Consider the following 23,026-nt stretch of genomic DNA (forward strand, 5'->3'; position numbering starts at 1 on the left):
CATTTAGTATACTCAAACTTTACATAACATGAGCTTTTTCATGAATAAACATTAGGAAAATGCTTATAATGCCATTTGAGAAGCTGGGGTGTAGATTAAATAACCTTAAATATCCTTGAATACAGGAATTGCCTTATTTGTTTAGTCTTCTATTTTTACATTTGAAGGAGCAGCTGTAGTTTGGCGCAGTATAATAAAGCATTGGTGTTTCCAGCCTAAAAGAAGGAAAAAAAAAGGAATTCCATATCCTTTGGTCTTCTCCTCTGCCCACTTAATGAATGCTATTATAATAAAACAAACTTGTAGATGAAGAATGTATATTTGATTATTTCCTAGCAAACTCAGTTTTGAGAATTTTTTTCTGACAGAGGTAGAGTATTTTTAAATAACTACAAAAGAACTGCTTGAAGCAGGTTGAAGCCAGTTAGTTGTTATTCTAGATGAACAAACCAAAATTTAGCCAAATTAGTTTCAAAATTGAGTGATGAAAATGTGAGAGATTCTTGTTAGCAATTCTGTATGATTCATTCAATGTGTTAGTGGGGAATTCAGAGAAGTAACTAGTGTTTTGCCTTTAACTCTAGACTTTGCACCAGAGCAAGTTGATTCACTTACTTTAAACATTTTTACAACTTTAGCTTACATTATAATATATATATATATATATATATATGTTTATGCATTTCACTGCTCAATGAATGGTAGCATAGAGCTAAAATATCATTGTTATCTGATCAGAACAGCTTTGTTATTTTCAGGTGCTAGGTTTTTAAGGCATAGATGAACCCATAGATGTACAGATGTTCCAAAAGATCAAATCAGAAAGTTGTATTTATTTTGCTTTTAAAACTAAGGACTAAGAAAACTGGAGTGGAGGAGGTAGGGAGAGAGAAGGACACAGGTAAGGATGAATTGTGTCTTAGGAATAAAATTTACCATAAATTGGTAAAATGCAGGCATAAAAGTTGCAATGAGTATTCTAAAAGATACAGTCATATATAAGCAGGAGTCATAAATGTAATAATGCAGAATGAAATAAAGTTATAAGGGTAAAATAGGGTAGATTAAATGGAATGTGTAACTGTAAACAAGCATATTTATATGACATGTTGGTAGGCATACTAAACACATTCTGGAAGGAAAATGCCTAGGTAAAAAAAGTATTGGAGTGACAGAATAGAGCTGTAAAGGACTGATGCTGTGTCTTAAAGTAATTTTGGATTCCAGGGGACAAAGATAAATATTCTGAGAATCCTGGAGACCTAGTATAAGAACAGTCTTTGAAGACTGAGGTTGAATGCAATATCCAAGTGATATCACTTAAACCTAAAGATTAAAAATAAACCATCTACCTGTGATTTGGTAAATTGCCCAATCATCTCCACTGATTATGTTGATTGACGCTGCTTATATCTGGAATACAAATGCTTCAACACAACATATTAAAAGGTCAAATAATTTGTCAACAAAGCATTTTTCCCTCCCTACATGGGAGGGGAGTTAGGGGAAAAATGCTTTGTTGACATATTATTTGACCTTTTAATATGTCATAATCAACAGACTGAAAGAGGTGAGGCTATTAAAAGTAATAGTCACACTTCAAAAAGTATAGTCCTGTATGATACAGAAAACTAAAAAAAAATATAAATTCCTGCAAATTTAGTGTAGCATATATGGCAGACAATAAAGAGATTCAGAGGAATAATGTGCACAAGACCCAAAAGCTATTCATAAAAACACATTAGATAGGAATTCTTTCAGAGAGTAATGTATCTAATAAAAAAGAGGAGTGCAGGAAAATGAGTAACAATGCAAAGCCAAATGGCCTTTGTGTTGATCATTGCTGTGGTAGAACATAAAGAAGTTCTCATTTCAAACACTCTTTCAATAGTCACTGAGCCTCAAAATATTTTGCTGCTACTCCGTTAGCAATAGAAGAGATTTCAGAATAAATAAATAAAAATAATTGTGTCGTATCATCAAGGTTATATATTATTCACCTAAGTTTAAACTAAAATAAGAAACTGCCAAACTGTCATGATTTCTAATTTACAATTTTTGAATTACAATTTTTATAATGTACATGAAAACTAAAAAATCATTTAGCCTTCATCGCAAGTGTGACATGGTGCTTGAAAAGAGGTTCCATATGTCTGTACAAATACTTACAGGAAACTTACCTTCCATACTGACAATAAATGGTTGAAACTGTAGTCATAAATATGTGGATCTATGAAGAAAATACAATGTGGTTTTAGTATTCTCTAAGAGGCATAGGATGTGCAAGTAAAAGTGACTGTGTTGCTAAAGTAAAAAGGGTAAAAAAGTAAAATCCTTAGAGATTAGCAGAAGTAAAATCTTTAAAGGTAGGAAACAAAGGATAAAAATAAAGGATTCATGTTCTCAGTGGGGAATATTTGCCAGTGGAACTCCGTGGGGATTGATGTTGATGCCTATGCCGTTCAGCAGAGTCATTAGTATGGAAAGGGGGCTGAAATTCAAAGCGCCAGAGTTTGCTGATGTACTGACAGGTTGGAGAAACCACTCACAGCGCTGCATTACTGAGTGATGAAAAGACAGATACAATCCAGCCTGAAGAAAAGTAACATGTAGGAAAACCTTAAATATGCATATTGCACTGTAGTGAGTGGCTGCTATTTCTCAGAAGAGGAATTGCAGTACAGCCGTGGGTAGATCTCTTGGAACATCCCAGCAGTCAGCAGTAGGATGAATAGCAAGCAGAGTGTTGGAAAGGAGGAAGGCAAGGCAGCATCAGTTCACTAAGCCCTTACTGAGTACAAGTCTGCCAGTGGAATAGTGCATGTGGCTCTGGCCACCCCATCTCCAAAGGATACAGTGAAACTACAAGATAAAAATATTTCAGCTAGGAAAAGTGAGGGCAAGTCAAGAGGGAAATAATAAATAAAACTGCCAATTGCGTAGACAAGTTGAACAGGAAATATTACTCACCTCAGAAAAATAATCATGACAATCACCACTCAGACAGTAACATGGAATTCAGGGGCACCAAAGACCTTTAAAGAAAAAAAGTGAACTGTTTTTGGATGACAAAAGCACACAGACTTCAGTGATTACATAAACTGATGGAAGAAAGATAGGAAGGATGGTTGCAAAGAGGTCATATTTACATGTGTTCATTTAAATGTAATCTTCAGCCCTGAAGGTTTCTAACCCAAAGATTACAGAACTCAGAGAGGGCATCCTAGGACAAGTATTGTTTGTATTTACCCTTTCCTTATCTCAGCTGCCAGTTACTATCAGGAGCTCTGGCTGTGAGCTAGGTGGACCTTTGCCCTCACACAGTTTAGCTGGTCTCATGTCTTGGCAGTGGAAGCTTGGGATATTGACATAGCATTTCTCTGGAACAGGAGTGTGAAAAGTAATATGTAACTTATTTAACTAAAGGCCAAGAGCCAGAAGAGGCAGCCAACAAAAAAGCAAAGCTCCACTATAAGAAGCTCTCGGACTTTCCTCCTCATGCTCGCCTATTAGGTTGTTGTAGAACTGGCACTTCTGGAAATGAAAATAATTGCCACATCATAAAAAAAAGCCTACTGCATGTAAATCATTGTTCTGCTATCAACCAGGAAACCCATAAGGAGAAGTGACTGTGTCAGATGAAAATTGGGTAGGTGGCAGCTCAAGCTTGGTGCAGTCTTCCCTACATTCAGATCAGTGAAACAGGCTGGATTCTCAAGATCCTTGTGATTAAGCATCTGCAAATTGCCTCTGGGAGCTCTGAATCTTTTTCCTGTTCATTGCTCTTGGTGAGCACAGAGACTTGTGTCTTCAATGCCTTCTCCTGACGCCAAAGCTCGTTGACATGATCTTTTTCACAGGGAGATACACATTCCCATTTTAGGGAAGCACAGGGTTAGAAGTGGGAAACTATTATATTTACCCAGAGGATGACTGCGTATGTGAATGCCCCCAGGAGATACCTGGGGCTGAAAAGCCAGGAGCTGGGAGATGTGTGGCTGTATGGTTGGGTGGCCTCTGCATGTGATCAGAGCAAGCCTTACCCTGAATATCTACCTGCAGTATTTCTTGTCTTCCTTCTCTCCTTAGGAAATTAAACTAAAGCTTGTAAAAGAAGAAGCTGGTGCAATCACAGGGATACCCCATGCACTGAAAACACCATTTGTATCCTGTATCATTTGTTTTGTACTGCAGCCTCTGTTGTCTATGCTAGAGAAATAGCTGTTAGAGAAACAAAGACACATTTTACTATCAAGGACATAAGAATTTGCTCTTAATCAGTAAAATGCAGATCACATATTCTGGGAAATGTGAGATCTGATGGCAGAATAACAAAGCCCTAAGTTTTAATGCATCCAGTCTGTAATACAGTTAGGACTAGTTAGAAGAAACCTGGATTATTTAATTTTAGTTTAAAGTGAAATTTCTTATTCTTTCTTTTCACTTTATAAAAATTTCTGAAAAGAAAATCCATATGTAGTGCCACAGAAAGTTTTGATTTTGGAAGTCAGTTTTGTAGTAGGAAGACATTTTGTTGTGAACTTCTAGATCTGCTATATTTTTGCATGTAGCAGCTGTGTTTTTCTCTAATTTTGAACTCTCACCCTGAATGTGATTCCCTGAAGTATTAGACTGTTCAAAGCCATCAACTAATGATTTTCTGCCATTTGGAAAGGTAAAGAGGGGCCATCATTATTCATACATAGTCACTGTGTATACAAAAAAATAGAATCATTAAGGTTGGAAAAGACCTTTAAGATCACTGAGTCCAACTGCCAAACTATGCAGCCGTTTAAACTCCTAAGTGCAGCATGCATGCCTCTGAAGTTAGGATAAAGAATGATAATTTCTAAATTGAATTTTCAAACATATTTATGATTTTAGCAGAGGAATATATCTTTCCTTTAGGGATAGGTATTGAAATGTTCTCTCTAAGAGTTACTTCCATTAAAGTTTAAGTAACTTTAAAAGGTTACTTTCATTAAATAATGAAAGACTTTCCCATAAAAATCTTGAACCTGGAATTGTATGCAAGTATCTTTTCATAGGTTGTACATTAGAGCACTAAGCATACAAAGCTAAGGAACAGCCAGGGTGTTAATAAAAGGTTAACAGAATGTTAATGCAGTATTTTGGTATTGAAACACAGAGCTTATTTCTTTCTGAGGACTCTATAACCCATTCCTGCTAGATGACGACTTTGAATTGAAACTGATTTCAGTCTACTACTAATACATTATATATTTCTTTTTAGAAAGCTGTCTAACTAGAAAATAGACTGATTAAAGAAAGCTGTGGTACTAACATCCTTTAGGAAATAGTCCTGTATGGTCAGACCCCTGTAGAGTCACCTGTGCTAGCAGCATTGGGAGTACAGCAGAGCTGGAGGCAGTGTTGGGAGAGTGTAGTGTCACAGCTCTGTTCTGTCCCATGTAGGCCTGCAGCTCCCTCCAGCCTGGCACAGGAGTTTCTGCTATTGAGTTGCTGTGTTACATATTCATTAGTGTCACTGGTAGACCAGAAAAAGGAAAGAAACTAATCCCTTTCCTGACAAAATGTCACAGACATATTTTTTAATTTGTTGATGGAAGAATTACTTTGAAAGCTGTACATAAAGTGATGCCTGACATAAAATTTGGTATTACATGGCATATTTTGTTCTGGTTCTGTCTTTTCTGTTTTATGAAAACCTCAATGTTTACAATTTTATTGAAACACTGCAACTATTATTCTGTGATGTGATTTTTTATTTAGACTAAGTGATTGAGTGATTTCATATATTGATATTTAATGAATCAGAAGAAGCACATTCTACTTTTTAGTACACTAATGAAGGCTAAACCTCAGTTATTTTAACAGCTAGATTTCTCTTCTTCTGGGACTTTCAGCCAAATCATTTGGAATCAGCCAAATCACTTGGAAAATTCTGCAACAGAACAGAGTGTTTCTTGCCTTATGTTGAGCAGAATTATTGGAAGGTCAATGTCAGATTCTGCTGTGCTTTATTGCTGTTAAAAACTCCTTCCTTCTCCCCAGTAGGGGAATTTTTAGGTTCGTTTCCTTATGAACCTAAAAATATTCCTTGCTCCTGATCCTCAGTTCTCAGGATCTGAACTTCCAGCAGGAGTTACTGACTGTAGTTGAACCAAATCCCCAGCCAGGCTTGCCATTACCTGGCATTGAATCCTGGATATGGTGTAAGAGCAGCAATAGGCATCAAGCTGCTAAAGCAATCCCACAAGAATGGTGGAAGGAAGTTGGTGTTCATTTTCTAATAAATCTCACCTTATAAATTTCCATTTTCTAAAGTTTCATATCAAAGCATCCTGACAAGGATCCATAAGTAGCAGACACAGAGGTGGTAGTTCCACCAAACTACTGGGAAAGATTTCATGATTTGGTCTCATTTTGGTTTATTTGGTGGGCTAGAGACTGGTGGGAGATAAAGGAAATTATGAAATTGTGGTTGATGACATTGGCTGGAATATTTAACTAGGTTTTGGTGGAAACACGTCTGTTTTGAGAAAAAAATTGGAAGAGGAAGAAAGGTTTGTCAATAGAAAAGCATGGAAATCTTAAAAAAAAAATGCATATTATTTCTAAGATTAATTTTGCCTAGACTTTCTGATGTGGATTTCATTTATATATATACACAATCTAGCTTCCGTATCCTACTGTCAGAAGAATTATATGCATATTAAGTGCAAGAAAGCAGAGCAGAAATTAAAAACCTTTCAATAGATTTTCTTTAGAAAATGCTTGTTTTAACTTCCCTGTCAAAAGATCCAATTTGCTAGATTTATTGGCCAGTTTTGCAGATTAGTCCTCCAAAGTCCTGCAGGATCCAAATATTAAGTAGAGAAAGGGAAAATTTTAAGGGTCTCCAGATTTTTAATTTCCCTGTGACTAGCCTACATCTGGGACAAACAGTGCTGGCAAGTCTCCCAGCACTGTGAGTAACACACTTTGGCTCCTGTCTGCATTTTTCAATTAAGTGACCCACACAGGTTACCCCTGTGTAACCTCTGTCCAACTCTCACTGCATATCTGTTCCAGTTTTTTTGCAGCAGACACTCCTCCATCCTTTTTCACATCTCCCATAGCAACTTGAATTTTGCATATGGACGTAAGAAAGGGGGGAAAAGCAACCAGTTGGAAGTGGGTATTCCCCTAGCAGTCTAAAAATTATGCAAAATCTGTAGCTTCTTTTATCTCTGTGGCAGAATTGCCTGAAACAGGGCCCAAAATCTAATGCTCAGCCTGGGGACATTGGCATCAGCAAATACCTCTTGAATGATACATCTGGTAGATTCCTTTCAGGAATAATTTTGTTTTGCAAGGCAAGTTCTTAATATATTTTTTCTCTCTTTTGTACATTGCTTGCAAAATCTGATTTACTAAAAAGGGGTAAGTAAGTTCTAACACTTTTGAAGAAGACCAGTTCATTGTTTTCATTGAAGTAATTGTGTTTGGGTTAATTTAAGGTGGCGAGTGAATTAAGTGTAGTAGCTCCTTCCAGCTGCTATTCCAGCTTATGTTCTGTTTTACTTTCTAAAATCAGGATATTTTTGTAGAAAAATACTGCTCTTTCATAGGGTAGATGAAAAAGTTTGGTATAAAAATGCATTGAAAATTGTAGCAAGAAAATAACAGGAAAGATACATTTCTTCAGAAAATGGGGACTGCATTTACAGATGTTCTTGCATGTACCATACAATATCTGATTTTAAAGCCTTTCAAGTGGAATTGAATTGAAGTTTTCACAAGTGCTGCCTGCCAACACCTTGCTCTGCTCTGGGTTCTGTTGCTCACATGGTCCCTGCTCACTCTTGTCTCTGCACAGTGTTGGTGGCACAGAGTAGTTCCATTCTCTGTAAATGACAGTCAAGAGATCTTTCATCCATCCCAGTGCTTCTACAGGACAGGCCTGTGAAGAAGCAGATCTAGCCATGAATGTGTGAGCTGATCCTGCAGATCGTGTTTATGCACGGATGGATTTGTCACTGAACTGAGCAGTGTCGTAAATGCTGAGGTTTTATTGTCTCTCCTAGCAGAAGGTCTTGAGGTGCTTGCTCATGACTTGGTAATCTCCACAAACCACAGCAGTTCTATCAATTATAAAAGAGAACATTATGTTTTACAGTGAGATCCTTATCTCTTACTGTAAGACGTGCATTTTGACTTTAACATTTGTGTCCCAGCCTTGTTTTTGTGAAAAACTCTGAGTGATGCAGAGGGCCAGGCACAAGCTGAGTGTCACAGTTGCCAAGCCGTTTGGCTTGCTGCTGGAAGGGTGCATGGTTCGAGAGGGAAGCCATCAGATACTAAAGTGAGACATGAAGGTTGGTTATATATGCAAGGCACTACAATGATCATAATCACTGTTAATAAATGAATGCACATTTCTGGGCATTCTCTTTTACCTGCTTCATCAGAGTAATAATAGAGATGGGAAATAGAGGTCAAGGATTCTTCTGGGAAAAATATCAATATGCTATTGAAATTTATTCTGGTGTCATTTTAAGGCTTACAGTTGCAGTACAAATACATAAAATAGGATTGGAAGGGATCCTAAAGATCATCCAGTTCCAATCCCCATGCCATGAGCAGAGGCACCTTCAAGTAGACCAGGTTGCTCTAAGCCCTGTTCAACCTGGCCTTAAACACTTCCAGGTCTGAGGCAGCCACAAGTCAGCCTAGAAGGGAATTAAAAAACAAAATCCCAAAATGTTAGAAATAATAAAAATGTAGACAGTTAAAACTTTCAGAAATAGAGATAATTGGTAACTCTGCTTAATGTTCTAGATTTTGACAGCTTAAAGCACTGTTATGTTACAGTCTTCCACTGACAGATGAAAGAATGAAGTCAAATCAAATATATTTCTGTTTGCTGCATGTGTGATTTTGTAAACTTGACACCATAAAGAACATTTTTTCAGTTATGCCAAATTCTAATGCTTGCCTTTGAAATTGCTGACCTTTAGCAGTGAGATTGCCTGCATCACAGATTCGTGATACGCTATCCTTCAAGAAAATTTTGTATTAGCAGAAGTGGTCGTGATGCTATCCATCGTGAGACCATGAGGCCATATCAAATAGAAAGCATGGAGGAAAACTGATCTGTTTGTGTGGGAAGGAATATTGAAATGATAATTTCAAAAAAAGGATTTGAAATGTGCTGATGCTTGGCTGGGATGTGATTGCTGAGCGGTTTCTGATATGCCACAGCCAAACCCCAGAAAGAAGCACGATCTGCCATTTTGCAGTACCCCTCTACTGAGCACATGGCAGCCTCCTAAGGTCATCTTTTTAAAGGACATCTTGCAAAAAAAATTTTTTTTTGGTCCCTGTTAAAGCAAATGGAGAAAATGCAAGCATACAGTTCTTTTGGTATCCTGTGAAAAGAATTACAGTTGGTACATGATATGTAGATGCAGTTCCGTCTACCAAACCCCAAATCCAGTTCAGATAAGAGGTATTTGTCTCTGTGGTGTTATTTTAGCAGTTGTAGCACCTGCCCTTCCTTCCTTGGACCTTGTGCTTCATGATTTTGGGCATCATATGTGATTCAAAAAGATTGTTGGTCCTCATTTTACAATGAATTTTGAACTTTTCTCTACATACATTCCCTAAATATTTTCAGGTTCTTTTCTTCATTTGTGCTCTGCTGTGCAATGCTAATAAACAATGTCTGGCTGTAATACTGCACTTTTTTTTTTTTTTAGTAGAAGCTAGAATTCTTATGTAGTTTTGCAATACTAACAACTAGATTAATCGGGTTATGACTAAAATTGGAAAAATTGCCATTTGTCATCCAAGTCATCTATATACAGAGAACACACTGTAGTGCACAAAGTAGTATGGATGTATGGACTAAACTAAGATACAGCCTGAAAAGAGAAAGGGAATGGACCCTTCTGCCTGCTCCCCTCCCTCTTTGAAAGTACAGAAATATCCTTTCAATGACAGCACCAATCCCACAGAGAGGATGTGGTCATAAATCTATGCTGTTAGAAATGAAAAGGAGCAGCAAGCACCAGCAGGACAGTTTTCCTATTCTTGATGTGCACACTTTAATGCAGCAATAAGAAGTCAAAAAAACAAAAGATTGAAACAGAAGACAGAAGCGTCTGTTGAACTGATATCCAAAAATCCCATGTTGTAACCTGTGTAAAATGTCTGTTTCTGTTGTTCATTACCATTCATCAGTTCAGCAAATGAAAGTTTCATTTTCACAGTATTTTGTGTGGTTTTCATATGTGTTTACAACTGTTTGATTTATATTTGTTTTCAAGTGTAATTTCAAATGGATTAGATGGCCCCAAATCTTTTTTCTTTTCTCTAGCCACTCTGTGTTGGAAGAGCCAACAAAATTGTGGCAACAACAAAACAAGTAATTTTGGATGTAAGGTCTGTTTGCTTTGAAAAAGATGTGTATGTTGGTGTATCAAAATGTTCCCAGATCTGCTTCCTTTCTTGTTTTCAAGAGAAATGATTCTGAATTGGGAGGCTTGAAAAACAGATCAAAGGGAAGAAGTCTTTCAGGCTACCTCTATTGCAGGTTCAGTTAGTAATTACAACATTCCATTGTGGTCTAGGAAAATGTAAGTTCTTTGTTTTTCTTCTGCACGTTATTTACTGTTGTTCACTGCATGACTGAGATCAAAAATGCCATTGATACATTCAGAGAATAAGACAGTGATTCACACATCTCTCAGTTCAGGTTAGCTGAAGGAGAAGAGCACACTGAACGACAGAATTAAATATGGTGTAATGACTGGCAACACTTCCACGATGTATTGTTCCTAAATAATCTAATTTGATTTACAGTAACTCAGTGTGAATATAATCCATTTGTCAAGGAAGTGCCTTGTAATTGATAGTTTAGCATGAAATATATGACATTGGAGAATGATTTTGATTTGATAAGCTTATGTTTGTGCAGCAGCAAAAGAAAAAGAAAATGTTCCTTAAACAGAGAAACAGGGACATAGTGGGGAAGCTCTCAGCTTCCCACTGCAGTTACCTGGAAGGAGCAGCTGCTGTCCCCAGGTCTCCAGTGGGTCCCAGGCTGGGCTGTTTCAGAGATCCTCCTTCCAGCCTGAAGACTAAATTTTTAAATATCTCTCTCTGATTTCAAAGCATGCTTAATTCACATAATATCTGAGTTGGAAGCAGATTGAGGGTTCCCATGAATGCTCATTTCCCCAAGTTTTAGTACACCATCTCATTGCTCTTCACTGGACAGCCTGGTTTTGTTCCTTCCTCCTTCCAAGCTCATTTAAAGCTTTGTCATCAAGCCCCAGTGGCTCCTGGGCTGGAGCTCTTCCCCTCTGAGACAGGTACATTCTGTCAGGTGCCACTGGACCACGTGTTGAGTAAGTTATCCCGTGGTCAACAAATGCAAAATTTTTCCACTGACAGCGACCTTGGAGCCATGCAAGGTCGGTGTCAGTGGATCTGTCTATTCCTATCAAAACTGACCGGATGGATCTGCCTATTCCTATCAAACTAGTGAATTTCTCTGCCTCTGAAAGCCCTTCTTTCCAGGTTTGCATTCTTTTGGTTCATATGCTTTCTGAGAGAGACAAGGGAATCTGTATGTAAGAGCCTCATGGCAAAGGACTGCTCAGAGAGCAATAGAAATAAAGCTGTAGTCTTATGGTTATATTTTAATAGTTTTCCTTTTAATTTAAGGTACTTCGACCTAATCCCCAAAGTTATCCCAGCCACAGTATCCAATGTAGCATTGTTTTCAGCAGGTGGTTTTTAAAGCCCTCTTTAGGTGATACATGGGGCCCACATAGTAAAGTCAATAGTTAGACAGGATATAATTTAGACTTCAGCTTTTCCTCTCAATTTGAAATAAAATTATTACATTTCAGGAAAGTCTAAGGAAAGGTTTAAAGTTTTATATCAAAAGTTGAATATTTTCTTTTGTTGTACCTTCTTCTTTTAAAGAACATGGTATTCATTTAAAATAATGCTTGTTCTGATGTTTTTGAAAAGGCACTACACTGAATTAAAAAGAAATTCATAAAGTATGCATGTATGGGAGGGGAAGACTATATTCTTCACTGGAGCATTTAGTCATAGGGTTTTAATGCAGTCCATTCTGTACAACTGATAGAATGAGGTACCTGCAAAGACAAGCTGTAAATAACAGATGGCCAAGAGTGTTTGCAGAGCAGCCATTCAGGTGACAAAATCTTCTGGGGCTCCTCTCCACAGGCAGGTGATAAAGTGATATTATAGTCTCTGTTTCAGACTGGAAAATGACTGACTGTCCTTAAACCTGTCATTTTACACTGGTTACAACATTGGCTGTCTTTAAACCCATGAAAAGGAGTTCCAGCAATAGCTCCACATAATTACAGTAATCCTTGTAACCTTTGTGATGCCTTTCATTTCTTGTACCCCAAAGTTATACAAGGGTAGAGGCCACTTGTAGTGTACAAGGTTGTAAAGCTGACATGGGAATCAAAAATAGGTGGGATATTCCAGATATGAATAGAGTAAGAAGTGAGGAGAAAGATAAGAACAGAATAAATTTGTTGTGTGGTAAGGTAAGGTTGCTTTAACTGTTGATATCTGTGGGGCTGCTTTACCAAGGATGCTCTGGGCACATTTTTTATAAGCATTACCAACTAAGTGCAATTCCTGGAAATATCCAAAATATTCATGCAAATATCCTAAATTCCTGGAAATATCCTAAAAACAGATGTGTCTCTTGTAGGCTGATGTTCACCACATCAGCCAAATGAGTGAAGGTCTTCTTTTTCCAGAAGCCATCAGAAGAGTCTAAAAATAAGCTTGCTGTGGCTTAGTAGACTGCTCTCATGCTTGTTAAAATCAAGACTGCAAAAATGGTTACTGTTACTTAAGGGGAGGGTGTCCCTGAACTAGCAAGTTGAAATTTTCTCATGATGTTATTGCAGAAAAAAACCCCCTAATTTCTTTCAATATTTTTTCTGGGAAAAAATTCTTCTATCTGTTAGCACAAATGAATGCTACTATCTTAAGGCAACACTACCAACATTGTTTTACATTCATTTGCCCAGTATCACTGGTGCTTATTTTCACATGTGGACCTTGGGAGCCTCATTAGCCTCCACACCAGCAGTTAAATAGACAGACAGTAACAACTATTGAGGTTGATGGAGGATTTAAGGAGAACAGGTGCTCATGGTACAGAATGGTGAAGTCTGTTTTCAACTGAAATGACTCTTACAAATGGATGAATTGTTAATGTGTTGTTATTCCAGATTTCTAGAAGAACTGATGTGGTGGCAGAATTAAGACGACAATTAATGGCTACTGAGGAAGAAGAAAGTTCATCATATCCTCCTCTGAATGTAACCATTGGAAATGATACATGCATCCTTTTTTATGCTAGTAATTTCAGCCTCAAAGCCAACAATTCAGTTTTAATAGATTTGACAAACGCAACATTTTTAGCACAGAATGTGGATATTTCTGCCTCTGAGTGCACAGACAGCAACACAACGTGAGTAGCATAAGAAATTTCATATCATAATACATGTAATTCAGAAAAATTTCAGAAATATTATGTCAAATCAGTGCTATTTTAATTGTTTTCTTCTAAAGCATCCAAAACTTAAAATAAAAGTATTTTTAGAACAAAGAAGTTAAATCAAGACCACAAAAACTGTTCAGATGAGGCCAGTTATTTTCACAATTTTTTCTTCCTATGTTCCCCACTTCCTCGTTTGTTTGTATTTGGCCCAAACAGGTTTCCCTGTGCCTGATCTCCCAATCACAAAAATCTCCACTGGCATTAATGAGACTATAATTTCATTCCCTCAAAGGGGAGTATTGCCAGTTACGAGGTAGTAACTCAGCTAGAAGTACATTAATGAAACAAGATCTCTATTTTCCTTTACTTTAAAGCACCTGCTCTTGGGTAAATAAAACCCTAGAAATATTTAGTCATGTTTTTCTATGTACTGAACCTTTGATATATGACTTTTGTAATTGCCTACTGATTTACAATATATCCCTCAAATTGAAATGTCACAATGATCTAATTAAAGCTGACTACTCTAACATTAAAAATCTGTTTCTTATTCTTAGACTGTCATTAAAATACACAAGACCAGTGAATGGAATCAGCAGCCTAGAGATAAGGTAACTTAGGATTTCTTTTAAATAGATCTTTTGTGGTTTACAATGTCTGTTAATGAACTAGGAACAAAAAAAGGGGAGAAGTTAAATGAAAATATTTTTTAATTTATTATTTTCTTTCTCTTCTGAGGAATCATGATGCAAGAAAACAACAGTACAGTCTTTATACAGGAAATATATTATTATTCTCAGGTAAAGTCCTGAAAAAATAAAACAATATTGTAGGCAAACATCCATACTATAAGGTACTGGTATATGCAGCTTCCTGTTTTACTAGTAGGATTGTTCCACAGTCCTCTCAGGTAACTCTAACTGTGATTTGTAAAAACTTTGAGGGGCTGAAGTCTACCTGCATGGCCAGGGCTGCATTGAGTCCTAATGTGGGTTGCCAGTGCACTCTGTTATTGCTAGCTTGTGGTTAATGAGGGGTGCAAAAAGTTTTAAAGTCTTTACTCCACGGATGATGACAAGACCGAATTTCTCCTACCATGGCAAGAGAGACATTCTGTGTTAAGGTAAAATGGTCCCAAAAGAACTTGTCCTGAGGAGAGTCAGTGATGTGTTTGGAGTGGTATTCAGAGTGCATAGAGACACTTGTATTCAGTATCATAGATCATGGCAGGTGGCAAAAGACCAGACATGTATCTCCCTTCTCCCTCAACCAGCTAGAGCTTTGTAAGAGAACATACTGTACAGATAAGGTTGCTGTTAGTACAGTATTTTTACTTTTTTGGGTATTGAAATTAGCTGTGTATAGGATCCCTGGGACTTGTCCTTGGTGATGGTGTCAAGCATGCCTTGGTCTGTCATGTAAATTATCAGAGAGACACGTATTTCCCTAAACACCATGGCAAATTAAAAAAATATTTTCCTTGGATCCCATTTAAAAGGTACTGATCTCAAACCAAGACTACCCAAGCTGTGTTTTTCCTTTCACTACAAGTCCCAGAATACCATTTTCTTTGATGCTGCTTTGATGCTCTTCTGTCTGCTCTGTAGAGCTCCTCTCCCACTCTGATAGAGACAGGCCTTCCAAAACACTGCTCTGATTCTCATTCTTCATCTTTGCACATCCTAGCACAAGTCTTAGCTGGTCTGCTGTAATCTCTTTCTGTGTGAATGAGTGTGGCTGTTTCCTACATTTGTCCTGAATATGGCTATCCTCAGCATATCATCTTTTCTAGTAAAATTACAGTTCCAAAAAAATAGTACAAATCACAAAGCATCCTATGGAGCAGGACACTGTGCTTCAAAACTAGTTTACAGCTAGGTCTTAAAGGTGTTGTTTCCTTTAGTAGTCAACAGGCTTCACTTAACTGTACAATGGCAAATTTCAAACCTTGAGACAGTACTATAGAAACAAAATCCTTTGGCAGTTTATTTTAGATTTTGTTTTCTGCAGCTGGCAGAAGATCAAATGTGATGTTAGTGCACGCATGGATTTAGTGAAGATTATTTAGAATTATGTCTAGTAATCTGTTGGTTAAAAACTTTTCATTTTTATTAATTATTGGATGAAAAATTTAATGCAGTCATGAATCTGAGTTGCATCAGGAGAGAAGAAATTTGAAGCAACTCTGCAGACAAACTGTAATTTAAACAAAAATGCCAGTACAAAAGGTGAATGGTTCATATTTTCTTTCTTTTTCAGGAAAAAAAAATTATATCTTTTGAGCCTGTTACAGTAGAGGCAGAAATATTCACAAAGTCTTTCTTGACCTGTGCCTCTGCTTGAACACATAGCTAAATACCAAAATGCATAAACAGCCCTTGAAGCTGGAATAAGAAACTCAGGCTCTACAATAGGTGAGGACTTGAAAAGAGAGCTCAGGTAAGGTCCTGGATGTTTTCATGCCAAGTAAATAAGCACAGGCTGGCTGTGTTTTGCAGGAGAATCTGATTTATTCCATTGGGCTATGTGTGATCCAGGTTTTTAATAGACCTTCAGGGCAAATAAACACAAATATGTCTAAATTGATCAATTTTTATTTATGACACAGGTGCTTAGAAATATAAAATGGAATAGAGGAAGAATGTAGGGAGTAGCTGCCAGGGTAACCATTTCTTGGGCCTTCACTATGCCTTGGCCTGTATGTGGGAGATAGAGACTGTCTCTGTACTGCTTTCTTCCCCTCTCCCCTTAACTTACTAAGCTGTCTTCATCTTGACCCACAAGTTTCCTCATTTTTACTCTTTCTATTATCCCTCCTGTCCTGTTGAACATGGGGAGTGAGTAAACAGCTGAATGTGCGCTTGGCTGCTGGCTGGTATCAACCCAGAACACCTCAGAGCCTTTATAAATTAGCAATAGTTCTAATGACTCACTTGATAATTTTTAGTTTCCTGTTGGATTGTCACTTGATGGGACAACGCTGTCATTTTAGGCCTCTGTTAGCTACCATAATATAGCAGTACATGCTATATAATGCAAATAATGAGATTCATGGAACAGAACCAGAACAAGCCATTGACTTTTTTCATGATTTGCTAACACTTTATTCACCTTGTGTATCTCAGCATGTCTCTTGTCAGAGCTTCTAAAATCCATGGAGATACGTTGCAACCTCTGTTTTCCCCTCTGGTTCATTTTTATTTGATTTCTTTTTCAAGATTACACCTTGCTAAGATCATGGTCTGCCTTAACAAACAGGATACAAGCTGGGCAGAGAGGTGGAAGGAACAGAGCTGAGAGCCATGACTGCACTTTTTGCCTCTGTAAAGGCCTTTTACTAAGTGTAGGATAGCATTTCTTGAAAGTGACTCCAGAGAGGACCATGTTCAAGTAGCTCAGTTTATTCTTCAATAAAGTCGGTTCTAACTTCAGTGGCATGAGCAGGATCCAGAGGCTGCCCCCCTTATCCACGCCAGTCTATGCCCACGTGCAGAGCAGCTGGTCACATCCCACCTGCACTGACAGCTGCACTGCCGCTTCATCCTGTGCGCACACTCACAGCTGGCACCTCCCTCGCTCTCTCTGGAGTCTCACTCATCCTCTTGCACTTGCACTGGAGATGAGCTGGAAGGGAGTGCCTGCAGAGTGTTGTTGTGGTTGTGCGAGGAGAGCAAGCTGCTGCTGCAGCAGGGGTGCGAGCAGTGGGCAGTAGTCCTTGGCTGGAAGAAGCAAGATCTCAGTTCTCTCATGAACTGATCCAACTGTTCAAGCACTTGTCTGTCCTTTTCTCTGGGAAAAAGTGTCAAAGTGAATGGGAGTGCACAACATTAGTATTCCAAACTTACATTGATACATACTTGACTGCTCTTGTTGCTCCATGTATAGAACAGAATAGAGCCTACCCAAAAAACATGTTTTAAAGTCTTCTGCTTAACAGTTGTATTTCTCTTTGAATATTTGAAACAGTAATTCTAGCTACCTCCCACTTCAGAAATGCCTCTGCTTGTAATGATTGGCCACAGGAGACACGATCAGTGGTGGTGGCATTCAGAGTTCATACAGTTATCTGGCACAAAGGGAGCCTGGCCCATGACCAGGAATTTTTTGTGCCACCATACATAAAGTACATAATGTCTCTAATGTACATAATTGTCTCTAATGTTTAACACAAACGTAACATTTCCTTAAGAAGCCAAGGTACTTTCAGTTCTGCAGATAAAACCTTTGTTCTCTCTCTGCTCTGTATGATTAATTTGCTATAGTGTGCTCTATTTGCTATCTACTCATTTGAGAAAATGTTAAACTAAATTAAGTCATTCTATAGATTTTTGTTTTTTGAATGCCTTTTTGTCTTGTAGTTTAATGAACTCTATTTACATCCATTGTCAGTTAAGTGTGTGATTGTTGGAGGTTATTCACTGTTAGTTTGGAAAAATGCTAAGGATAACAGCCTTCATTACTAAGTTAACTGTGATCAACTAGTTAACCAATTAGAATGTTAATTCTCATAAGTCTGCAAGTAACACAAGTAACATTTTAGTCTTTGGTGTAATATGAAGAGACAGCATTCCCTTCAAAGTCATTTTAGACTGTACTCACATGCATGGCCTTATAAAACTTTTTGTTCTTAAGGTCAGCTTAAAAGGAATTTCCTTCTTTACCACTTTTCTCATCTTATCAGCAAAAGTACAGACCACACCCAGCCTCTGTGGTTGTCATAAACATTTAAGTAATCTTCTCTGTGTTTATAACTGGCTTTCAGCAAGTTATAAACACAGTTTAGTGCTAATATAGTGCCTATAGCATTGCTACTGGGGCAATTCTGTTCAGATTGTACTGTACATCAGGAAAATATTCCTTTCTTCTAGCAATAATTTAATTTTGTAACTGCATAAGAATAGAACATTTTCTATATATATCTATAAATGTGGACTGGATAGGATTCTTTTTTTTTTTTTCTTTTTCACTGATGCTTGCACTGATGCTTTCTGAACTTACCTGAATCAAAAGCCACTGATTATTAATAAATATTTTTTAAAAGCATCATTTTTGGTTAGATTTTATGCTGTGTGGATGACAGTATTGAAAGTAACTAATTTGTACAAACAAGCAATACTCTACAGAGAGAATATTTTCTCTATATACATATACCATACAGAATATAAAATAGTTTATGTTGTGCCTCTTTTAAAGTGATTATTCTTTTATTTTCAAACCAATCATAATTGCATCTAAGTTATTACTTCAAATTTTAAAGTGAAAATACAGTGTCACTCATTGTGGATAAACATATTGGAATGTTTCATTTTGTAGCAAGTCTTATTTATTGATAAATAGATTTCTCTTTTAAATCTTTTGTGGTTACCAATAATCAAAATAAATCATCAGCAAACTATGTAGAAATACACATGCATAGACCAAGTAGGGTTAAATTATCAAACAATGTACAGTAATGGTAAAGGCTTATAATTTCCTTATGAAATAGCTTGAATGCCTGAAAGTAGCTTCTAAAAACTGGTAAAGAGTAGCACATAGTCCTGATCTGTAAAGGATCAGAATGTACTTCTGGATGTTCTCATTTATGTCTGCTGGGAGCTGTTCAGACTGCATTGGTAGTAACATAAATTCCATCACTATAAACTGCTGCAATACTACACATACACAGATGCTTTGAAAATTATAAAATAGTTTTTTGTACCTAGCCTACTTCAAATTGTGAAACTAGATCTGACAATCCCTCCTGACTCACCAGTGAGAGAAATCTCTGTCTTCTACACCAAATTCAGACCTTTGCAAAGGAAATGGCCATTTAGGCATTTGAGCTAAGAAAGAATTGCAATGAAAAATTAGAATGGCTATCATGCCTATAGCTATCAGAAAAACAATTTTCCAAAAATCCCATCGAATGTTTATTCAGAGCCACTGCAGTCTTACTGACACTTTCTCAGCTTCGCCTCCATTTATTATAAACTGTTGGTAACTGATGAAACACAGCACTGGCAGAGGCCCTTGAAGAATGAAACTGCATTTGCTTCTTGCCTGCCGCAGTTATAGAAAGCTGTGCTTGTGAGGTGAAACTGTAAGGAATAAACACATTCACAGAACTTCTTCACTTGAAACAATCTTAATGACATGGAAGCCCATGTCATCATCAGCTGTGATGTTTGCAGCCAGCAACAGTGAGCCTTTATCTGTTACTTTATCAAATATATATTAATATTTCCCTTCTAACCTGTTGACTTTTTGTCCTCTGTTGTATTCCTAGGTTTTTAATGACCAACAAGTTCTATGAAGTCTCGGCTAGAAGATGGTCCACTTTAGATTCAGTTGAGATTGTACAAGATGGAGACAAGTTAGCTAAATTTATTGTTTCTGGCCTCTCTACCCCTGCAGAGTATTCATTTCATTGTCAGATGGTGGGAACAAGCAATCTCTATCCTGCAAGGCTGGATAGAGATCCATCCAACAGTGAGGCAAAAAATTGGGATGTTTTCCTTTCCAATTTGCAAGTGAGTATGCTTTGCCATTTCAGAGATAACTCCAAGTACTATTACTTGCTATTGTAGGTGGTGAATGACACACATTCATAATGTCCTTACTTTCATTCCAGCCAGAGGGAAAACATAAAAGAAAAGCTGTTCCCCTAGGTGAGCTATTCAGTAGGGGGGTAAACAAGACGCCAGTTGCTGAACAAGGAAAACATGAAAGTGCAGCTTTGAAAAACAAAACTATGAAGTTGTCCACAGAAAGAAAACCCAATTAAACCAAATGTGTCTAATCAGGCAAAGAATGGCTAAGTCCTCATGCCTGTTTAATGAATTGGGCTGCTCTTGGAAACAGGGGCCTCTTAGGTGGGTGGCTTTATGCTGCTTACTTTGTTTTTGTTTGATTTCTTGGTGCTTTGTTTACCTAGGAAAGTACAGCTTAGTGTGGCTGTACTATTAAAATAATAGGAATAATTCCAAACTGTACTCCATTTGTCAAACATGAACTAACCCCACAATAACTGGATAAAAATGCTGATATAATTGTATTTATAATTTTGATAACAAACCAAATCTCAATAATCTGACTCCAGACTTGACACTTCTGCTTAAGCAATGGAAATCTCACAGAGAGAGCATTGGTGCTTAGATTTATTTTCCACAAATTCCAGTATCATGTCTCACCATTTTTTGAGAAACAATGTTGTAATACATACCAATGTTGTGAAGGCTCTTTATGATGTAATTTTTTTGTAAAGGTCTGTAAACACCATAGTTCATGCAACTGTACTTTGCCTAGTAAACTCTTTGGAGTTAGGCTTTCACATCACAGAGATATGAAAGGACATGACCTATGAAATTACAAAGTATATACTTACCACCTATCTTTCCTGTCAGTTTCTATATGCACTGATATTGCTGCCTTCTTAAAGCTTAAATAGGCCTTGCTCCAACCTTAGCAGGCATCCTTTCATTGTGGTGTTAACCAAGAGTAGAAGTAGTGGTTTCCCACCTTCCTTATTGATTTGGAACCGCAGCTGCTTCCACTGTTCAGACAACAGAAACTCCAGTTCCTCTTGAGAAAGGGCTTTTTCTCTGATCAAATCCTAAACATAGAACACAACCCAAAAATTCCCAGTCTGGTATTCTTCTGTGGTGTGAGGAAACAGAAGGTGACCATTCTGGGCTCATTTCCAAGTTCTGTCTGACCTAGATCATACTTTTCCAGGTATCTTCCACTGATACATACTGAAAGGCGATCTCTGTATCAGTCTTATTGCATAAGGTTTAGAAACCCCCAAACTCTATTGCATGGTGAAAAAAGCATGTGGGATGTGCTCAGTAGTTGCAGCCAGCACAAAATCTTGTTCCTGAAACTGAGAAACATTGATTTTCATGTCAATGTTACACAATGAGTTAGAAACTAGGATCCAGTGCCAATCAAACTGGCACAACTGCGCTTTGCTGGGTCCTGGAAGCTGAATCACAGCAATAGGGGGACAATGGCAGCTGCACAGGGGAGCCTTGCACAGCTTGTTCCTGGGCAAGGTTGAAAAGGTGTAGCCTTTAACTTCAGTTCTGGAGCTGCCCCACTCACTACCATGTGAAAGAAGCTCTCAGGGATGCTGGCTAGGCACGGTGACAGCCCAGGGTGTCACTAGACCTCTGCAGAGCACCTAAACTGCTCTGGGTTTGGGGGGGGTTTGGTTTGTTGTTGCTGCTACAGGAATGGTTCTTCTACCATGACACCTTTTGTGCTTCTGAGGATCTCATATTTGTCAATGAAATTAAAGAGGAGGCTGCCAGCAAAAACACTGCTTTTCTTTAGTATGCGGAGTTCAGAAGTACTTTGAAACCTATGAAAAACTGCCAAAAACTTCAAAGTCAAGAATATTTTGATTCTTTGTAACTAAAACATCTCAAAGTTCAAAAATTAGAAGTTTGGTGTGCCCTTAAGAGCCATAAGCCCAGCATATTTTACTTGAAGTTTTTGTCATAGGCCATATGATGAGAAATCTACATTCAAAAATATTTAAAAATTAACAGTAAATAAAGACTTGTATAATCAAGACAAATGACTGGTCTAAACACCAAAATCAAAACTTCCACTGGACAAAGGCCTGTATACAAAAGACTTCTGCATTCATAAATATTAGAGAACTACATGTAAGTATTTTTAACTTTTCTATATATGCTGCTGAGATTCTCATTTTTTGCCTGATGTCTAACACCCCCACAGAGTTGATAAATTTCAGAAAAACAATAAAATAACCCAGCATACTCTCTATTTCCTCCCTAAAAGTAGACATAGCATTTTAGGAATGTTCAATTGACTCTTTCACCTAGATGGTTCAATAAGCATAATGCTGTTTTAAAACTATGTAAGACCACTAGAATTGAAATAATAAATTTCAGTATTTCTGGCTCTAAATCAGGAGTGGCAAAGCCCCTCTAAACTGAATATACCTGTTAAGTACTTCAGAGAGCCCTTGTAAATGTGGTAGAAAATGTGTATTGTTTTCCAGAATTTCAATCCAGTTTTTGAACGCAAATGACATGAATCATCACTTTCTGTCCATTTTTATTGTAAATAAGTCTTTCAGGCTACCTTTCACAACTCCTATTCACATTCTCACTTGTGGTCAAAGCAGTGGCTTAACAAGCAAAGGCTTTTGCAGTCATGTATTCTCTAAAGCTGTGCAAATAGTTGTCCAGCCCTGCAGCTTGTCTTCACTAATCCTGCTTTAATCAGAAGTCTCAGTACCTTTGGTGAAAGCAGACAGTCTTTGTGAGTTAGCTACCATGATTTGGCTTGGAAAGATTCTTCTGAAAGGTTGAATTGCTAAAATGGTCTTCACCTCCACATTATCTAAAGAGCCTTTAGTTCCTCACAGTTTAATTAATCACCATTCTGGAAGGTACAAACATTGCTCATAACACACATATTACATGAACATTAGGGACCTGAGCCATGCCTGAATACAAACTCAGAGTGTTTACTGGT

The 23,026-nt window shown here is 37.5% G+C and overlaps 1 protein-coding gene across 1 annotated transcript in view; it reads left to right on the plus strand.

The window, feature by feature from the left end:
* The window catches only part of LOC132073718 (V-type proton ATPase subunit S1-like), a 49,829-nt gene that overhangs the window by 24,658 nt on the left and 2,145 nt on the right, over positions 1–23,026 (plus strand). The window contains exons 7-9 of the mRNA XM_059472936.1: positions 13,266–13,507; positions 14,095–14,148; positions 19,803–20,046. Of these exons, the coding sequence (XP_059328919.1) occupies positions 13,266–13,507; positions 14,095–14,148; positions 19,803–20,046 (540 nt within the window). The remainder of the gene's footprint in view (positions 1–13,265; positions 13,508–14,094; positions 14,149–19,802; positions 20,047–23,026) is intronic.

Source organism: Ammospiza nelsoni, chromosome 5 (genome assembly GCF_027579445.1).
Source record: "Ammospiza nelsoni isolate bAmmNel1 chromosome 5, bAmmNel1.pri, whole genome shotgun sequence".
Lineage (NCBI taxonomy): Eukaryota > Metazoa > Chordata > Aves > Passeriformes > Passerellidae > Ammospiza > Ammospiza nelsoni.